We start from the raw sequence: 15,526 nt of genomic DNA on the forward strand, positions 1-15,526 counted from the left end.
AACTGATTAAGCCATTCTATTCTAAAATCAATTTTTCCACGTGTAAGTTGAATCTCAAGTTTTTTACTACCACAATAAAAGAACACTGATATTACAGTGTTATCATCAGAACATTTGCACAATACAGTTACAGAATATTGCTACTGTTCATTGCATTAGTAAAATGAAGTTGGTTTTGATACAATGCATATTTTTTCATTTCTGTACGTTCAGAGTCATAATACCTCGTTAAAATATATTATCTCTTTGAGATGATAATCACAAAAATACACTTCACTTAACACAGGTCATCTTTATCTCTCCTCTCTCTCTCTCTCTATATATATATATATATATATTTTTTTTTTTTTTTTTTTTTAATAATAAGCTGCAATGATATAAAATAAATGACAAGTGAACTTAACTTGAACCATGTCCTCGTAGGTATAACATTATGTTATTGAGGACAAAGTTCCAGTTGCACATATTTTCTACCATATTATCATAATTTTAAGTAGTACAACTTGACTTAGGAGTCAAATCTTGAGAAGGAATGCAACAGATTTGCTGAAACAAGTTGATATTCATGCAACTGAGAGCAACCAATGTCATTATTCATTCCAATTATGAGTTATTGTACAAGAGATATGTGTTTAGGTGTGAAACAGATGTACAATCCAAAGACATTGACATCACAAAAGATAACTGCTGCCAATAATTCAGCGGTTCTGCAACAGGAGTTACTGAAATTCATGGGTAGAATAATCAACCATCATGACAGTGTCATTCTTAATAAGTTGTCAGTTCTTGTAGCATTTATACTGATACTCCATCACTGCTGTCAAAGCTTCCTGGATTGCCATCAGCACTGTTATGAATACCATTATTGGAACTGAAGTCATCATGTGAAACTGATAACTGTGCCCTCAGTTCAGCATCTGCAAAAAATATAAATGAAAGGAAAAAGTACTCCTTGAAAATTGAAAACAGAAAGTAGTTCTACAGGAACAGTTTATGCAAAAAAGATACATGACCTAACAAGAGCTAAAGAGCTTGGTACATTAGAGGAAATACATTAGAGGAAATCTGATTGAGTTCATGCAAAAATGTGGGCTACAGAGCTTCCTAACTAGATGCCTCATGGGACTGACTGAGATCTTTATGACTTTGAGAGGGGGAAAATAAAATAAAGGTAAACTTTTCATGGTATTAAATATGCTTTTACCAGGGAAGGTAAATTAAAAGACCTGTGGTGCTGATTTTTATTTTTTGCTGGGACAGCAAGAGCCTATTACTTTGTACACTGTCAGTCCTCTAGTACTCCAAAAAATTAGCCTGCTTGGAAAAATGTGTTTACTTAATTTTCAGTTTATACGATGAAAACTTTTATTTATCATATGGAAATATTCTGTTACAAAGGTATTTTATTATTATTAAATCCTTTTTTTTATTGAGTATACTCCTGACATTCCCAACTTCCAGTATCAAGGAAGTAGCATCATATTGATAAGTATATTTTCTTATGCTACATTCATCATAAACACATCACTAGCTTACCAATAAGTAACAGAAAGATAGCATATTGCACACACATTGTGGAACAATGGAAACAAAGTCAAACTTGTATTATGTACTAAATGGTAGCGATGGACATAATCGAATGATTAACAGTCTAAATGATTGATTATATGCAAATTAGTTTATTATGAAATCAATAACAAGTGACAAAATGTAACTATATATATACTGGAAGAACGGAACTATTGCCGAAGGAGTAACAGCATTTTAACTTTAGTTTTCATTATGTCGAATCAAATCCAATTTGCATATAATTGATTATTTTATTCTTAAGGTTCTCTGTTATGGTTCTCTTATGTTCTGTTATGGTTCTATGGGTCACTTAAGGTTCTCTGTTATGTTCATCATTACTAAAAGGAGATAATGATAGCATTTCTATCATAAAACAGAGAGAAAATTGATGAAAAAGTAGCTCAACTTCATTTACCTTGGGATATCCTTTGCATTCCAGAAATTTGTGTGTGAGATTATGAAATACAGGTAGTTCTCAACTTTACGAGTTAATTTGTTCCTAGCATGTACTCGTAAAGCGGGAATTTATTTCCCATAGACATAATGTTAAAAATTGGGGTACATTATCAACAATGAAATTAGTTAGCTAATTAGTTTAGGTTTAAACAATGATTGATTTATCCAAAGAAATGAAAATGTAGCCTGTAAAATCAAGCAAATTATAATAATAGAGAAATTATTTATGGCTTACAAATGTTAAAGAATGTTTATTCTTCATCATCATCATTGACTAAATGCACACTCGTTGATCACTCATTATTGGCTCGGCACTCGTTGGTTTGTTGCACAAGGAGTCGTCTGTTTTGTTGTTTGTTTATTATTAGGTTTTTAGGAGCATTAGCAACTAAGGCCATATTGCTCCAGGGACATGTGGTGGTCATTCCCTGACATTTCCGTATTTAGTGGTCATGGGCTTGAACCCCGGTCTAATCAAGAAGCTTTGTTTGTTGTTGTTTGTTATTTGGGTTTTAGGAGCATTAGCAACTAATGCCATATTGCTCCTGGGATATGTGGTGGTCATTCCCTGACCTTTCAGCATCCTCCGTATTTGGTGGTCACGGGCTCGAACCCCGGTCTAATCAAGAAGCGTGTACTACGCACTGCTGCTCCTGCCCACCTGGCTACAGAGGCGCCAGGAGTCATCTTCTTCAGAAATGTTTCAAGAGGCATTTGTTTCCAAGATAATCTTCTCTTTTCTTTATAAATTTCAATAGCATGCATAAGCATTTTTTAACAGAATGCACAAATTGCAACTAATGCGATTTGCGTGGAGTAACAAGTTTAGGATGTTTAAAAAAATAAATGAAGAGAAGATTCTGAAAATTTATTTGTTTTTTATATGACTGAAGATTTCAGTAAAGTGCAAATACATTTCACCACAATAACGTAAAAAACCACAGATTTCCAGCTATCAGTATTTTCACAAGTGCAATGACATTGCATTTACTACCTGTTTATAATTGTTTGCAGTAACAGAAAAGCCCAATAAACTGGAAAGTGCAAATAGTTTTTATTGTTTTATGGTCGTGACCTCCAGAAATGTGCTGTAGAAAAATATCACAAAGCCATTCAGAATTGGTTCTTATAACATATGATAACAATGAAAGTGTAATGCGTTTAATGATTTGAATTGGTAACTAATACAATTTACACTATAAAAATGACCTTTTAGGGACTTTTATAGCGAAAATTTGAACTTCAGAGGTCGTGGAATGAATTACCAAAACACAACGATACGATGGTAACGGATTAATATTGTAAGGCGGAGTACACTGTATTTTATAGCTACGTGCGTGGTTTGGCAGTATTTATGAATGTTTAACATTCATTTTTTGCAATTAATGTCCATATTTTTGATTTTGTTGATACTTTAAAAAAAAAATCATAAATGCGAGAACTGCCTGTATATGCAAATATTTTAGCTCGTAAATGAAATCAACAAGTCTGATGTTGTCAGCCAGAAATTCATTTCAAGTGTGTACACCAAATGATGAGCATGTGAAAAGAGCTAATGTAGTTTCAGAGAATGATAGTGGGATATAATGTGGGGGATTGTGTCCATGTATGTGCTATTGCTCAGGAATTAACATACTCCAAGTCAACAGTTCAAAATAAGTTCACTAAATGGAAGTGCAGAGGTGACACTGAGCCCAAGAAACAACCAAGGTGTCAAATAATATTGACTGATAGGAGCTGACATGCCTTGATATCGATGGTTACATCATCTTGCTATCAACCCTAGGAAACTGAGTTTGGAGCTGCATGCTATAGTAAAACTTTTGAATCTTTCCATAACATGCAGAGAACTGCATATTTCCAAGGTGGGCTTGAACTTGGGCCTGCTGTTGTAACTACTGGGCTATCATGCCCCCATTATTATTAGTATTTATAATAATTTTCTATGTATGTAAATATTATTTTCAATATTTTCAACACATTGCATCCTTAAACAGCCCCAATCCTAAAGGATTTATTTCCTTATTTTTGGTCAACTAGAGTCACAAATTAAAACTATACACTACTGTAGTACCTAATTTAAATGGAGTTTGTACAGTTATTTATATGTGCATTGTTATAAAGAAAACAATTTTTTTTATTTACTTCAAGTAATCTGATTTACATTTGAAAGAGGCCTTCCTTTGTAGCATTTTATTTTAAGTTAAGTGAATTTTCATGGAAGGGCTGCAGCCCACAAGCTTTGATTAATAAAACAAATGCACAACTTCAAATTGGCATGATGCAAGCCTCCAAACCCTGGATTGTTGAACACTGGAAATCAGTACTGTGACGTGACGAGTCATGCCACAGGCTATTCCAGTCTGCTGGACATGTTTGTGTATGAGGATGCCTGAAAAATACTTAATTTTATATAGAATACTGTATATACTTGTGAATTGGGGATATACATTTGCTCATCTCTAGTCCATAGGGACAGTTTAGTATTTGCTACTACCACCAAGATCTGCACCAGTGGTGGCTCCAGGCGGGCTTACGCCCGTCACCTTTCACGCACGCCGCTGCGACCCTCCTACTCACTGTCACTGATAGTAAAGTTATTTGTTGTTAATTGTTATATGAGATATTGTTTCAGATACTCTAAACATTCATATTTCATCTGGGACTTTTAGAAAATTTTGTTCTAATGTGTGTTTCATTTGAATGTAATATTTAAGAGCAAAGGAGTATTCTATGATTTTCTTATGTACTTTTTTTTTTTTTTTTTTTTTTTTGGTAGTTGTTGGCGCATAGGCTTCTTTGGCCATAATGCACCTCCCAAGGTTTTTGCAGTACTTTGATCCAAGCCCGAGGCGGGAATCGAACCCGCGACCTTTGGGTTGCTAAGGTAGGCACTTTACCCACCCGGCTAGCCCGGTCGGCTTTCTTATGTACTGGGAATTCTAAAAAAGAAGTTACAGCATTAATTATTACTTGCATAAAAAAAAAGGTTTTACAGAATAAAACACCATTGCCTTTGTAAATAGGTTCGTTTCTCTTGCGACACAGTACATGTATTTCTATGGGCTGCCCTGATAGGGCACAAATGATGACATTGTTGTACATGTTGGCACTAATGACATTAAGTGCAGGAGACCTGTGGACTTACTTAACAAGTACAGGTTAAAGTTGAAAAAAAAGTCACGAATTAGGGTTTGAAAGTGTCTGCAATTCTACCCAGACACGATAGGAAGCAGTATATGATGACAACCTTGTTAATCAATTCGGCCCTGGAGAGATTGTGCAAGGCTCGTGGGGTAGAATTTTTCTCAGCATGATCTACTCTTGTTAACAGGAGAGACTGCTTCTACAGAGATGGGATGCACTTAAATAGAAAGGGTGCAAGAACATAAGAAGAAATGTTAGGTGGGTCGGAAAACTGCTAGCTTGGGGAGATTTACAGACCAATATATTAACAGTAGCCACAGCGATTCTTGCACTGCTTCTATTGGAATGAGCAGCAGCCTGGAAAGCAAGGTGCTGGGGATTTCAAGGATTGCCATGAGTCATCATGGAACAAGTAAATACACTGAATGGACAGAAATCACAGGATACCTACCTAGTAAGGGTTAGGCCCACCTTTCGCCCGGATAAGGGCAGTCAAAAGGCAAGCCACCGAGTCCACTAGTTCACGAAAGTGTTTCACAGGGATTTCCATCTATGCTTGTTGCAGCGCTGTCCATAATTTCATCGTATTCCTGGGTGGGGGATCCAAAGCTCGAACGGACCTTCCACAGCATCCCAAAGATGCTCCACAGGGTTCACGTCCGATGAACAGAGAAGCCATCCCATGGTGGTAAAATCTGCAGAATGCTCTTCGAACCATGTTCTAGTCACCACGGCTCTGTGGGGAGGCACATTGTCCTACTGGAAGAGTCCAATGATCATCAATTCCAGAAAGAGTCCATTGCCCTGTGGGTGCACAATGACCATGAAAGGATGCAGATGGTCTACAAGCATTGACACATAATCTAGACTGTTCAGAGATGCAACTAGACATACCAGAGGTCCTAACATGCACCAGCTGAACACGTCCCAGACCATTACTGACTGTCCACCTGCTTGAACAGTTTCTTGTTGACATGATGAGTGCATAGCTTCATACAGTTTCCACCAGATGTGCACCCTCCCATCCACTCGAAATAACTGTAAACGAGACTCGTCAGACCAGGAGACCCATCTCCAGTCATCCAAGGTCCAGTGCTGATGTTATTTCACCCAGTTGAGGCATAGCGTCCTGTGTCATGGTTTTAGCAATGGAACTCTGGTGGGCCGACAGCTCCCATTACCTATTGTGGCTAATAATCAAATGATGGTCTTGGTGGAGACATTTCTAGCACCTCCCTCAAAGTCAGCAGTGATTTGTGCCACTGTCATTGTTTGGTTGGCTGAAACAATGCAAGACAGACTTTGACAGCCGTGTTCATCCACCACCTTTCTTCGCCCACAGCGCTGTCCATGATGAGACATTATTCTGGAAATGGTGTATTCCTGATACACTCTTGATACTGTCAAACAGGGATAGTGCCATTTCTATACCAACTCCATGATAGTGATCCATGCCTCGGGCACCCACTATCTTTCAAAGTCGGTTAACTCATGATGTTTATCCATACTGACATCGAATTACCATCTATGTGAATGCAGTGTACCTATATACCTGTAAAGCGGTGGGTTCATCCACTAGTGAGAGGGGTGACAGCATCGCATTGCCCAGGAACTAGTTATCCCACGAATTCTGTCCTTTCAGCGCACATGGGCTGTGTTAGGGTAACTAAGAGTAACAACAGGTGCATGTATACTTACATGTACACTAATGCTAGGAGCTTAGTAAATAAATCTGATAAATTTGAGCTGCTGGTCAAGACATCAAAGGCAGATATTGTTGGAATATCAGAAACATAGTGTCACATAAATATAAGGAATGCAGAATTGGAATTTGGGGAGTACAATGTGTATAGGAAGGGAGGAGGGGTTACGCTGTTAGTTAAGAAACACAAAATCTAAGGTTTACATGGATGGACAGTGCCTGTTGAATCAATTTGGTGTGACAGAAGCACTGGGAAAACAAAATTCAGTGTAGGAGTGTGTTATAGGTCTGATGAGTACAATAACAATTGTACGAAATAAGAGTGGGCCAGTAAATCATATTGTCTTATAATGGGGGATGATTTTAACTTCCCAGATATTGACTGGAACTTGTGGGTTGGTCACTCGCACACTAGAAAGATTTTGTGAATTTATTGGATAATCATATTCTATAGCAGCATGTTCAAGAGGCAATCAGATTGAGTAATACTCATGATTTGATTATCACAGTGATTATTTATGCATTAAGAATACTCATTATTTGATTATCACAGTGATTATTTATTTGTGGCAGTCACTGCCACTAGGTGGCAGTGATTATCACAGTGATCACTGCCACCTAGTGATTACTAGGTGGCAGTGATTACAGTGTACTGATGTGGGATTTACTCAAAGATGTAACTACCATCAGGGGTAAAGGGAAGAGTTTTTGCTTTTGTAAAGGAGACTACAGTGGTCTCGGACAGTTTTTAAATTCTAAACAGTGGGAACAACTCATGTTGTTACCAACAGAAAATTCTAAATAGGATGCATTCAAGGAATTAAACTTGGTAGGTACTAGGCTTTTCATACCAACTAAGAAATACTGTTCAAGGTTTAGGCTTAAATGGATGTCACATGAACTAATCAGATTCGTGGCAGAGAAGAAAAATGCATGTTATGCATATAAATTATCAGGAGATACTGAAGCCTATGGTAGATATAAACTAGTCTGTAATCAAGTCACAAGGGAGGTTAGACAAACTAAGGCTGATTACGAGAAACCTTTGGCAAAGGATTAGCATTAGTAGAGGCATATGATGCAAGAAAGCAAGCTTATGCAGCATCAGCCAAAAAAAAAAAAAAAAACCCTTCCATTTCACCCCTCCGTTCGTTCGAAATACCTGTCCAGCTGAGCCTTAAATTTATTTAGGCTATCAACTTCCACAACAAGGGATGGAAGCCTGTTCCACCAACCAACTACCTGCTGGCTAAAGGCAAATTTCCACACATCTATCCTACATCTGTCCTTCCTCAATTTGAATTTATGCCCCCTCAGGTGATTATTCTGAGCAAGAGGCAGTATCTCATCAGCATTGAGCATGCTCAAACCATTCAAGGCTTTGTACACCTCTATCAGATCATCTCGCCGGTGCCAAGTCTCCAGACTAGGCACTGGCGAGGATGCAAAGGCTTCTTTATTTATGTAAACTCTAGAAGGAAGGGGATGAATCAGATTGGTTCATTCAATGTCGATGATCCTTCTCAGATAGCTGAAAAACTGAATGAGCATTTTTCATCTACATTCACACGAGGAATTCTCTGGGCAAGTGGAGGCCAGATGTTTATGAAACTCTAACAGGGAGCTAATTGATTTTATAACAACTGAGAGTAAAATGGAAGAGAAATTGTTTAAGTTTTTTTTTTTTTTTTTTGATTTGGTAGTTGTTGGCGCATCGGCTTCTGTGGCCATATTGCACCTCCCAAGATTTTTGCAGTACTTTGATCCAAGCCCGAGGCGGGAATCGAACCCGCGACCTTTGGGTTGCCGGGCAGGTACTTTACCCACTCGGCTAGCCCAGTCGGCTGTTTAAGTTAAACATAAGAAAGGAACCTGGGGTGGTTTGGATCTATTCACTTATATTAAAGGAGGCAGAAAAGAAGGAAGTAAACCCTTAGCCATAATTATGAGAGCATTCTTGGACTCGTGGGAGGTCCCCCACATTCTGGAGATGTGCAAATGTATCCCAGTTCACAAAGGTGGATCAAAGGGTGACACGAGTAATTACAGGCCTTTTAAACTTATTCCAGGGGAAATAATGGAGTTACTGGTTAGAGAAGCGTGGCAGGAGTATCTTAACAAGACAAGTTGGGTCTTGTGTGACAAATTTGATTGGATACCATGATGTGGTCACAAAGCAATGCAAAAAATTATTTTGATAATCATATACTTGGATTTTTGGAAGGCTTTTGATACTGTCACACATGGAAGACTACTGTACAAATTGGAGCAGTATGGCATTAAGGGCAAGTTGCTATGGATAAAGGGATGGTTGAGTGGGAAATGACAGAAAATGGTAATCAATGTACAATACTCTTTGTGGACTAATGTTATTAATGGAGTTCCCCAGGGTTCAGTGTTGGGCCCATTGTTGTTTTTTATATATTTATTAGTGATATTGTTGAAGGTACATCAAGCTTAAGGTCCAAGTTTGCAGACAACATGAAGGTTGGCAGAGTTGTTAATGACAGTAACCATGGTATGCGGTTACTGTCATTAACATTAACGGTGGCAACTGAAGTTTAACATTGAAAAATGCAAAATACTGATGGGTAGCAGTAAAACTCAGAGTAATGTACCAACTGCATTACTACACCATGGTAGTGGATAATGAAAAATACTTTTGGTAATTGTGCAGTCAGATATGAAGTTTTCTGAGAAGTGCAGACAGGCTGGAAGAGCAGCTCATGGGCTCTTGTCAATGATATACAGGAATTTTGCTAGCAGGTGTAAGGAGGTGATTATCCCCTTGTACAAGGTAATGGTCTGGCCATACCTGGAGTACTGCATACAGGTCTGGAGGCCTCATTGTAGGAAGGATGTAGAACTGCTGGAATGAGTTCAAAGGAGTGCAACGAGATTGGTAAGGGGAACAGAGGGTTGCTGTTACCAAAAAAGGCTTAAGTTCTGCAAATTGCATTATGTGACTAGGCACCTGCCAGGTGATATGATTGAGGTGTATAAGGCCATGAATGGTTTTAGCAAGCCCACTGCTGATGGGATTCTTCCTCTTGCTCAAATTATGCACTTGAGGAAGCATAAATTCAAATTGAGTTGTAGAATTAATGAGCGGAAATTTTCCTTTAGCCAGCATGTGGTTGATTGCTTAAATAAATTCGAGGCAGAACTAGACAAACTTTTGGACCGAATGGATGGGTTATTTTTATTTATTTTTGTTTTTTGGCTGATGTATAAGCTTGCTTTCTTGCATCATATGCCTCTACTAATGCTAATGGTACTACATATAAATATCACTCACAGAAATATTTATATGCTGTCTCATATAGTTATATGTAATGATACTCTGATAACTTTTTTAGTGGCTATAGAATGCCATAGCCATCTTCTGAGATTACTATGGCATTCTATAGCCCTTAAAAAGTTACCAGGGTATCATCACATACAGCTATATGAGACAGTGTTATTTCCCTGGGTTGTCATAGAGGATGCCATAGCCAGTTTCTGAGATGACTATGCCATCCTATCTGACAACCCAGTGATAGTTTCATAAGTGATAGTTTGTAAGATGAGAGATGCCAAGTGGTGATGCATATTTATAGTAAAATATTGGATAACTCATGGGAATAAAGCCTATTACTCAGTTCAATTCTGCATTGTCTCCATACTATACTTACCACAGTGTAAAGGAAAATAATTTCATTCAAGAATGCAAACTATCTCTTGGAGGGACATTGACACTGAAAACATAATGATTGGTATATTGCTTCATTTACATTACATACTTACAAAATCTAATTACATTATATAACCAATAAATACTTGGATAATATTGTGCAGAATATTGTGACAATAATCTGAAGTCCAGAAATAACAGAGTGTTTTACTGAACCGAGCTTTTGTGTTAGAAAGTCAGAAAGGATAGACTGGATAGGAAGGGAGGAGCGGTTATGCTATTAGTTAAGAAATACATAAAATCCAAGGAAGTGAAGCCAGTGGACATAGCAGGACAGTGCAGTGTCGAGTCAGTTTGGTGTGACATAAGCATTGGGAGATCAAAATTGAGAGTAGGAGTGTGCTATAGGCCTAATGACTCTGATGAGTATAATAAGAAACTGTACAGGGAAATAGAGTGGGCCAGTAAATCAGAGAGTCTTATAATGGGGGATTTTAATTTCCCAGATATTGACTGGAGTTTGGGGGCTGGTCACTCACACACTAGCAAGGCTTTTGTGGATTTATTGGATGATTGTTTTCTACATCAGCATGTTCGGGAGGCAACTAGAGGGAGGAATACTCTTGATTTGATTATCAGCAGTGACTCTTCATGCATTAAGAATCTGCAGATAAAGGAACCACTAGGAGGCAGTGATCACAGTGTGCTGAAGTGGGATTTACTCAAAAAGGTAACTACCATTAGGGGTAAAGGGAAGGGTTATTTCTTTCGTAAAGGCGACTACGATGGACTGAGACAGTATTTAAATTCTATACAGTGGGACCAACTGATGATGTTACCAACAGCAAATGCAAAATGGGAAGCATTCAAAGAACATATCTTGGAAGCTACTAGGCTTTACATACCAACTAAGAAATATTGTTCAAGGTTTAGGCCTAAATGGATGTCAGATGAACTGATGAGGCATATGGCAGAGAAGAAACATGCATGGGATACATACAAATTAACACATGACACAGAAGCGTATGATAGATACAAGTTGATCTGTAACCAAGTTACAAAGGAGGTTAGGCAGGCGAAGGCAGAGTACGAGAAATCTTTGGCAAGGGATGCAAAGAAAAACAGCAAAGAGTTCTTTACTTATATAAACTCTAGAAGGAAGGGGATGAATCAGATTGGTCCACTTGATATCAATGGGTCAACTGTTGATGATCCTGCTCAGGCAGCTAACAAACTAAATGAATATTTTGCATCGACATTCACACATGAGGAGTTATTTAGCGAGGGGAAAGCCAGGGGTGTATTCAACTCTAGCAGTAAGCTAGAGAATCTTGTAATAACTGAGAGTAAAGTGGAGGAGAAACTGTTGAAGATAAACACAAGAAAGGCACCTGGGGTGGATGGGATCTATCCAGTTATATTAAATTAGGCAGCAGAGGAAGTAAGTAAACCCTTAGCCATAATTATGAGAGCTTCCTTGGACTCAGGGGAGGTACCCGCAGACTGGAGATGTGCAAATGTGACCACAATTCACAAAGGAGGATCAAAGGCTGACACAAGCAATTATACACCTGTGAGTTTAACTTCTGTTCCAGGAAAATTAAGGGAGGCACTAGTTAAAGAGGCACTGCAGGATCATTTAGACAAGACTTCAGTTATAGCTCGGACACAGCATGGTTTTGTTAAGGGGAAATCTTGCCTGATCAATTTGATTGGATACTATGATGCAGTCACAAAGGAACTGGATGCAGGGAATAGCTTTGATATTATATACTTGGATCTTAGAAAGGCTTTTGATACTGTTGCACATGGAAGACTGCTTCGCAAATTGGAGCAGTGTGGCATTGGAGGCAAATTGCTGCTATGGATAAAGGGGTGGTTGAGGGGGAGAAGACAGAGTGGTAATCAATGGACACTGCTCATCGTGGACTAATGTTATTAGTGGAGTCCCTCAGGGCTCAGTGTTGGGTACATTATTGTTTTCTGTATTCATAAATGATATTGATGATGGTATATCAAGCTTAATGTCGAAGTTTGCAGACGATACAAATGTAGGCAGGGTTGTCAAGGACACTACTGACACTATGCTGCTGCAACAGGATCTGGAAAGGTTGAGCAGATGGGCTGAGAGGTGGCAAATGAAGTTTAACATTGACAAATGTAAAGTACTACATATGGGAAACAGCAACCCCAGAGCAACGTATCAACTCTGTGGTACTACACTGACAGTGGTAGAGAATGAAAGGGACCTGGGGGTGGTTGTGCAGGCAGATATGAAGTTCTCTGAGCAGTGCAGACGGGCTGCAAGAGTAGCTCATGGTGTATTGTCAATGATATATAGGAATTTTTCTAGCAGGGATAAGGAGGTGATTATTCCCTTGTATAAAGGCAATGGTCAGGTCGCACCTAGAGTACTGTATACAGGTCTGGAGGCCTCATTTCAAGAAGGATGTAGAGCTGCTGGAACGAGTACAGAGAAGGGCAACAAGATTAGTGAATGGAACAAAGGGGGTGATCTTACGAAGAAAGGCTTAAGTTTTGCAAATTACAGTGTCTGGAGACTAGGCACCAGCGAGGTGATCTGATAGAGGTGTATAAAGCATTGAATGGTTTGAGCATGCTCAATGCTGATGGGATTCCTCCTCTCGCTCAGAATAATCACCTGAGAGGGCATAAATTCAAATTGAGGAAAGACAGATGTAGGATAGACGTGTGGAAATTTGCCTTTAGCCAGCGAGTGGTTGGTTGGTGGAAAAGACTTCCATCCCTTGTCGTGGAAGTTGATAGCCTGAATAAGTTTAAGGCTCAGCTGGACAGGTATTTTGAACGAACAGAGGGGTGAAGTGGAAGTGGTTTTTTTTTTTTTTTTTTTGGCTGATGCTGCATAAGCTTGCTTTCTTGCATCAAATGCCTCTACTAATGCTAATGCTAGTATGAGACTATGTGATGAATTTCCTCCGTCTGATGGTGTTTACTGTCAAATACATTATTTTTGATGAGCTAGTATTTTCCTAACAATCAACTTCTAGCTTACTGAAGAGATCAGATGTCAGCAGGGATTTGTCTGGACCTAAAATGATAGTACTCGATAGCCCTTTAGGCTGAATAAGCTTTAGTTGGAATTTCAACTGCCACTATATGGCAAAATTTGAAGCACTTCTATGTCACACAACTGTTATTACAATAAAATACAGTAGCACATGCTCTTTGAGTGAACCATATTTCAAGACTATGTTGATTGCTAAATATGACTGACAGTGGTATTTATGATTTATTGTAAACATCTCGGACCTGGTGGTTGTGCTGAAGTATAAACAAGTTTTTTTTATTTCATAATCGAGCACATTTTCATAACATTCTGGCAACTTTGGTGTGTAAAAGTTATGCATGCACTTCTTTTGAGTTTAACAGACAATCAGCAATTTAGCAATGCCATACCCCTATATAGTCTATTAAATTAAGATTTTACTGTATTCAAATTAGCATTTTAGCATTAGCAAAGGCAGATGATGCAAGAAAGCAAGCTTATATAGCATCAGCCAGAAAAAAAAAAAAAAAAAAAAAAAAAAAACCCTTATTTCACTCATCCCCTGGCTCCAAATGTTTCTCAAGTTCTGCCTTGAATCTATATAAGCTATCAACGTCTGCAACGACAGATGGAAGTTTGTTCCAGCAATCAACCAACCACTGGCTAAAGGCAAATTTCTGTAAATCTATCCTACAACTGTCTTTCCTCAATTTTGAATTTATGCCCTTTCAGGTGATTATTCTGAGCAAGAGGAAGAGTCCCATCAGCATTGAGCATGCTCAAACCATTCAAGGCTTTATACACCTCAATCATATCACCTTGCAGGTGCCTAGTCTCCAGACACTGTAATTTGCAAAACTTAGGCCTTTCTTCATAAGAGCAACCCTTTGTTCTGTTCACTAATCTTGTTGCCCTTCTCTGTACTCGTTCCAACAGCTCTACATTCTTCTTAAAATGAGGCTTCCAGACCTGTATACAGTACTCAAGGTACTGTATACAGGGTCTGGAATTATCCCCTCGTATAAGGCAATGGCCTGACCATTGCCTTATACGAGGGGATAATCACCTCCTTATCCCTGCTAGAAAAATTCCTGTATATCATTGACAAGACACTGAGCTACTCTTGCAGACTATCTGCACTGCTCGGAAAACTTTATATCTGCCTGCACAATTACCTCCCAGGTCCTTTTCGTTCTCTACCACTGTCAGTGTAGTACCACACAGTTGATACTTCACTCTGGGGTTACTGCTTCCCATATGTAGTACTTTATATTTGTCAATGTTAAACTTCATTTGCCACCTCTCAGCCCATCTGCTCAACTTTTCTAGATCCTGTTGCAGCAGCATACTGTAATTAGTGCAATTAACAACCCTGCCAACCTTCGTATCGTCTGCAAACTTAGACATTAAGCTTGATATACCATCATCAGTATCATTTATAAATACAGAAAACGACAATGGACCCAACACTGAACCCTGAGGGACTCCACTAATAACATTAGTCCACGATGAGCAGTTTCCATTGATTACCACTCTCTGTCTTCTCCCACTCAACCATCCCTTTATCCATAGCAACAATTTGCCTCCAAGGCCACACTGCTCCAATTTGTGCAGCAATCTTCCATGTGCAACAGTATCAAAGGCCTTTCTAAGATCCAAATATATGATATCAAAGTTATTCATTGCATTCAGTTCCTTTGTGACTACATCATAGTACCCAATCAAATTAGCAGACAAGACTTCTCCTTAACAAACCCATGCATTGTCCGAACTATAACTGAAGTCTTGTCTAGATGATCCTGCAATGCTTCTTTAACCAGTGCCTGCATTAATTTCCCTAGAACAGAAGTTAAACTAACAGGTCTGTAATTGCCTGTTTCTCCCTTTGATCCTCCTTTGTGGATTGGGGTCACATTTGCACATCTCCAGTCCATGTGTACCTCCCTCGAGT

General features: G+C 38.7%; 1 protein-coding gene across 3 annotated transcripts in view; it reads right to left on the reverse strand.

Annotated features, from left to right (window-relative positions):
- Positions 1-644: 644 nt before the first annotated feature.
- LOC150087125 (dual specificity calcium/calmodulin-dependent 3',5'-cyclic nucleotide phosphodiesterase 1A-like) overlaps positions 645-15,526 on the reverse strand; it is a 769,106-nt gene continuing 754,224 nt past the window's right edge. For all 3 annotated transcript variants that reach the window (XM_090371825.1, XM_090371826.1, XM_090371824.1), the window contains exon 17: positions 645-917. In XM_090371825.1, coding sequence (XP_090227951.1) covers positions 796-917 — 122 coding nt within the window. In that variant the 3' untranslated portion in view covers positions 645-795. The remainder of the gene's footprint in view (positions 918-15,526) is intronic.

This window comes from Mastigoproctus giganteus, chromosome 4, assembly GCF_048544385.1.
Source record: "Mastigoproctus giganteus isolate SK-2022 chromosome 4, ASM4854438v1, whole genome shotgun sequence".
Classification (NCBI taxonomy): domain Eukaryota; kingdom Metazoa; phylum Arthropoda; class Arachnida; order Uropygi; family Thelyphonidae; genus Mastigoproctus; species Mastigoproctus giganteus.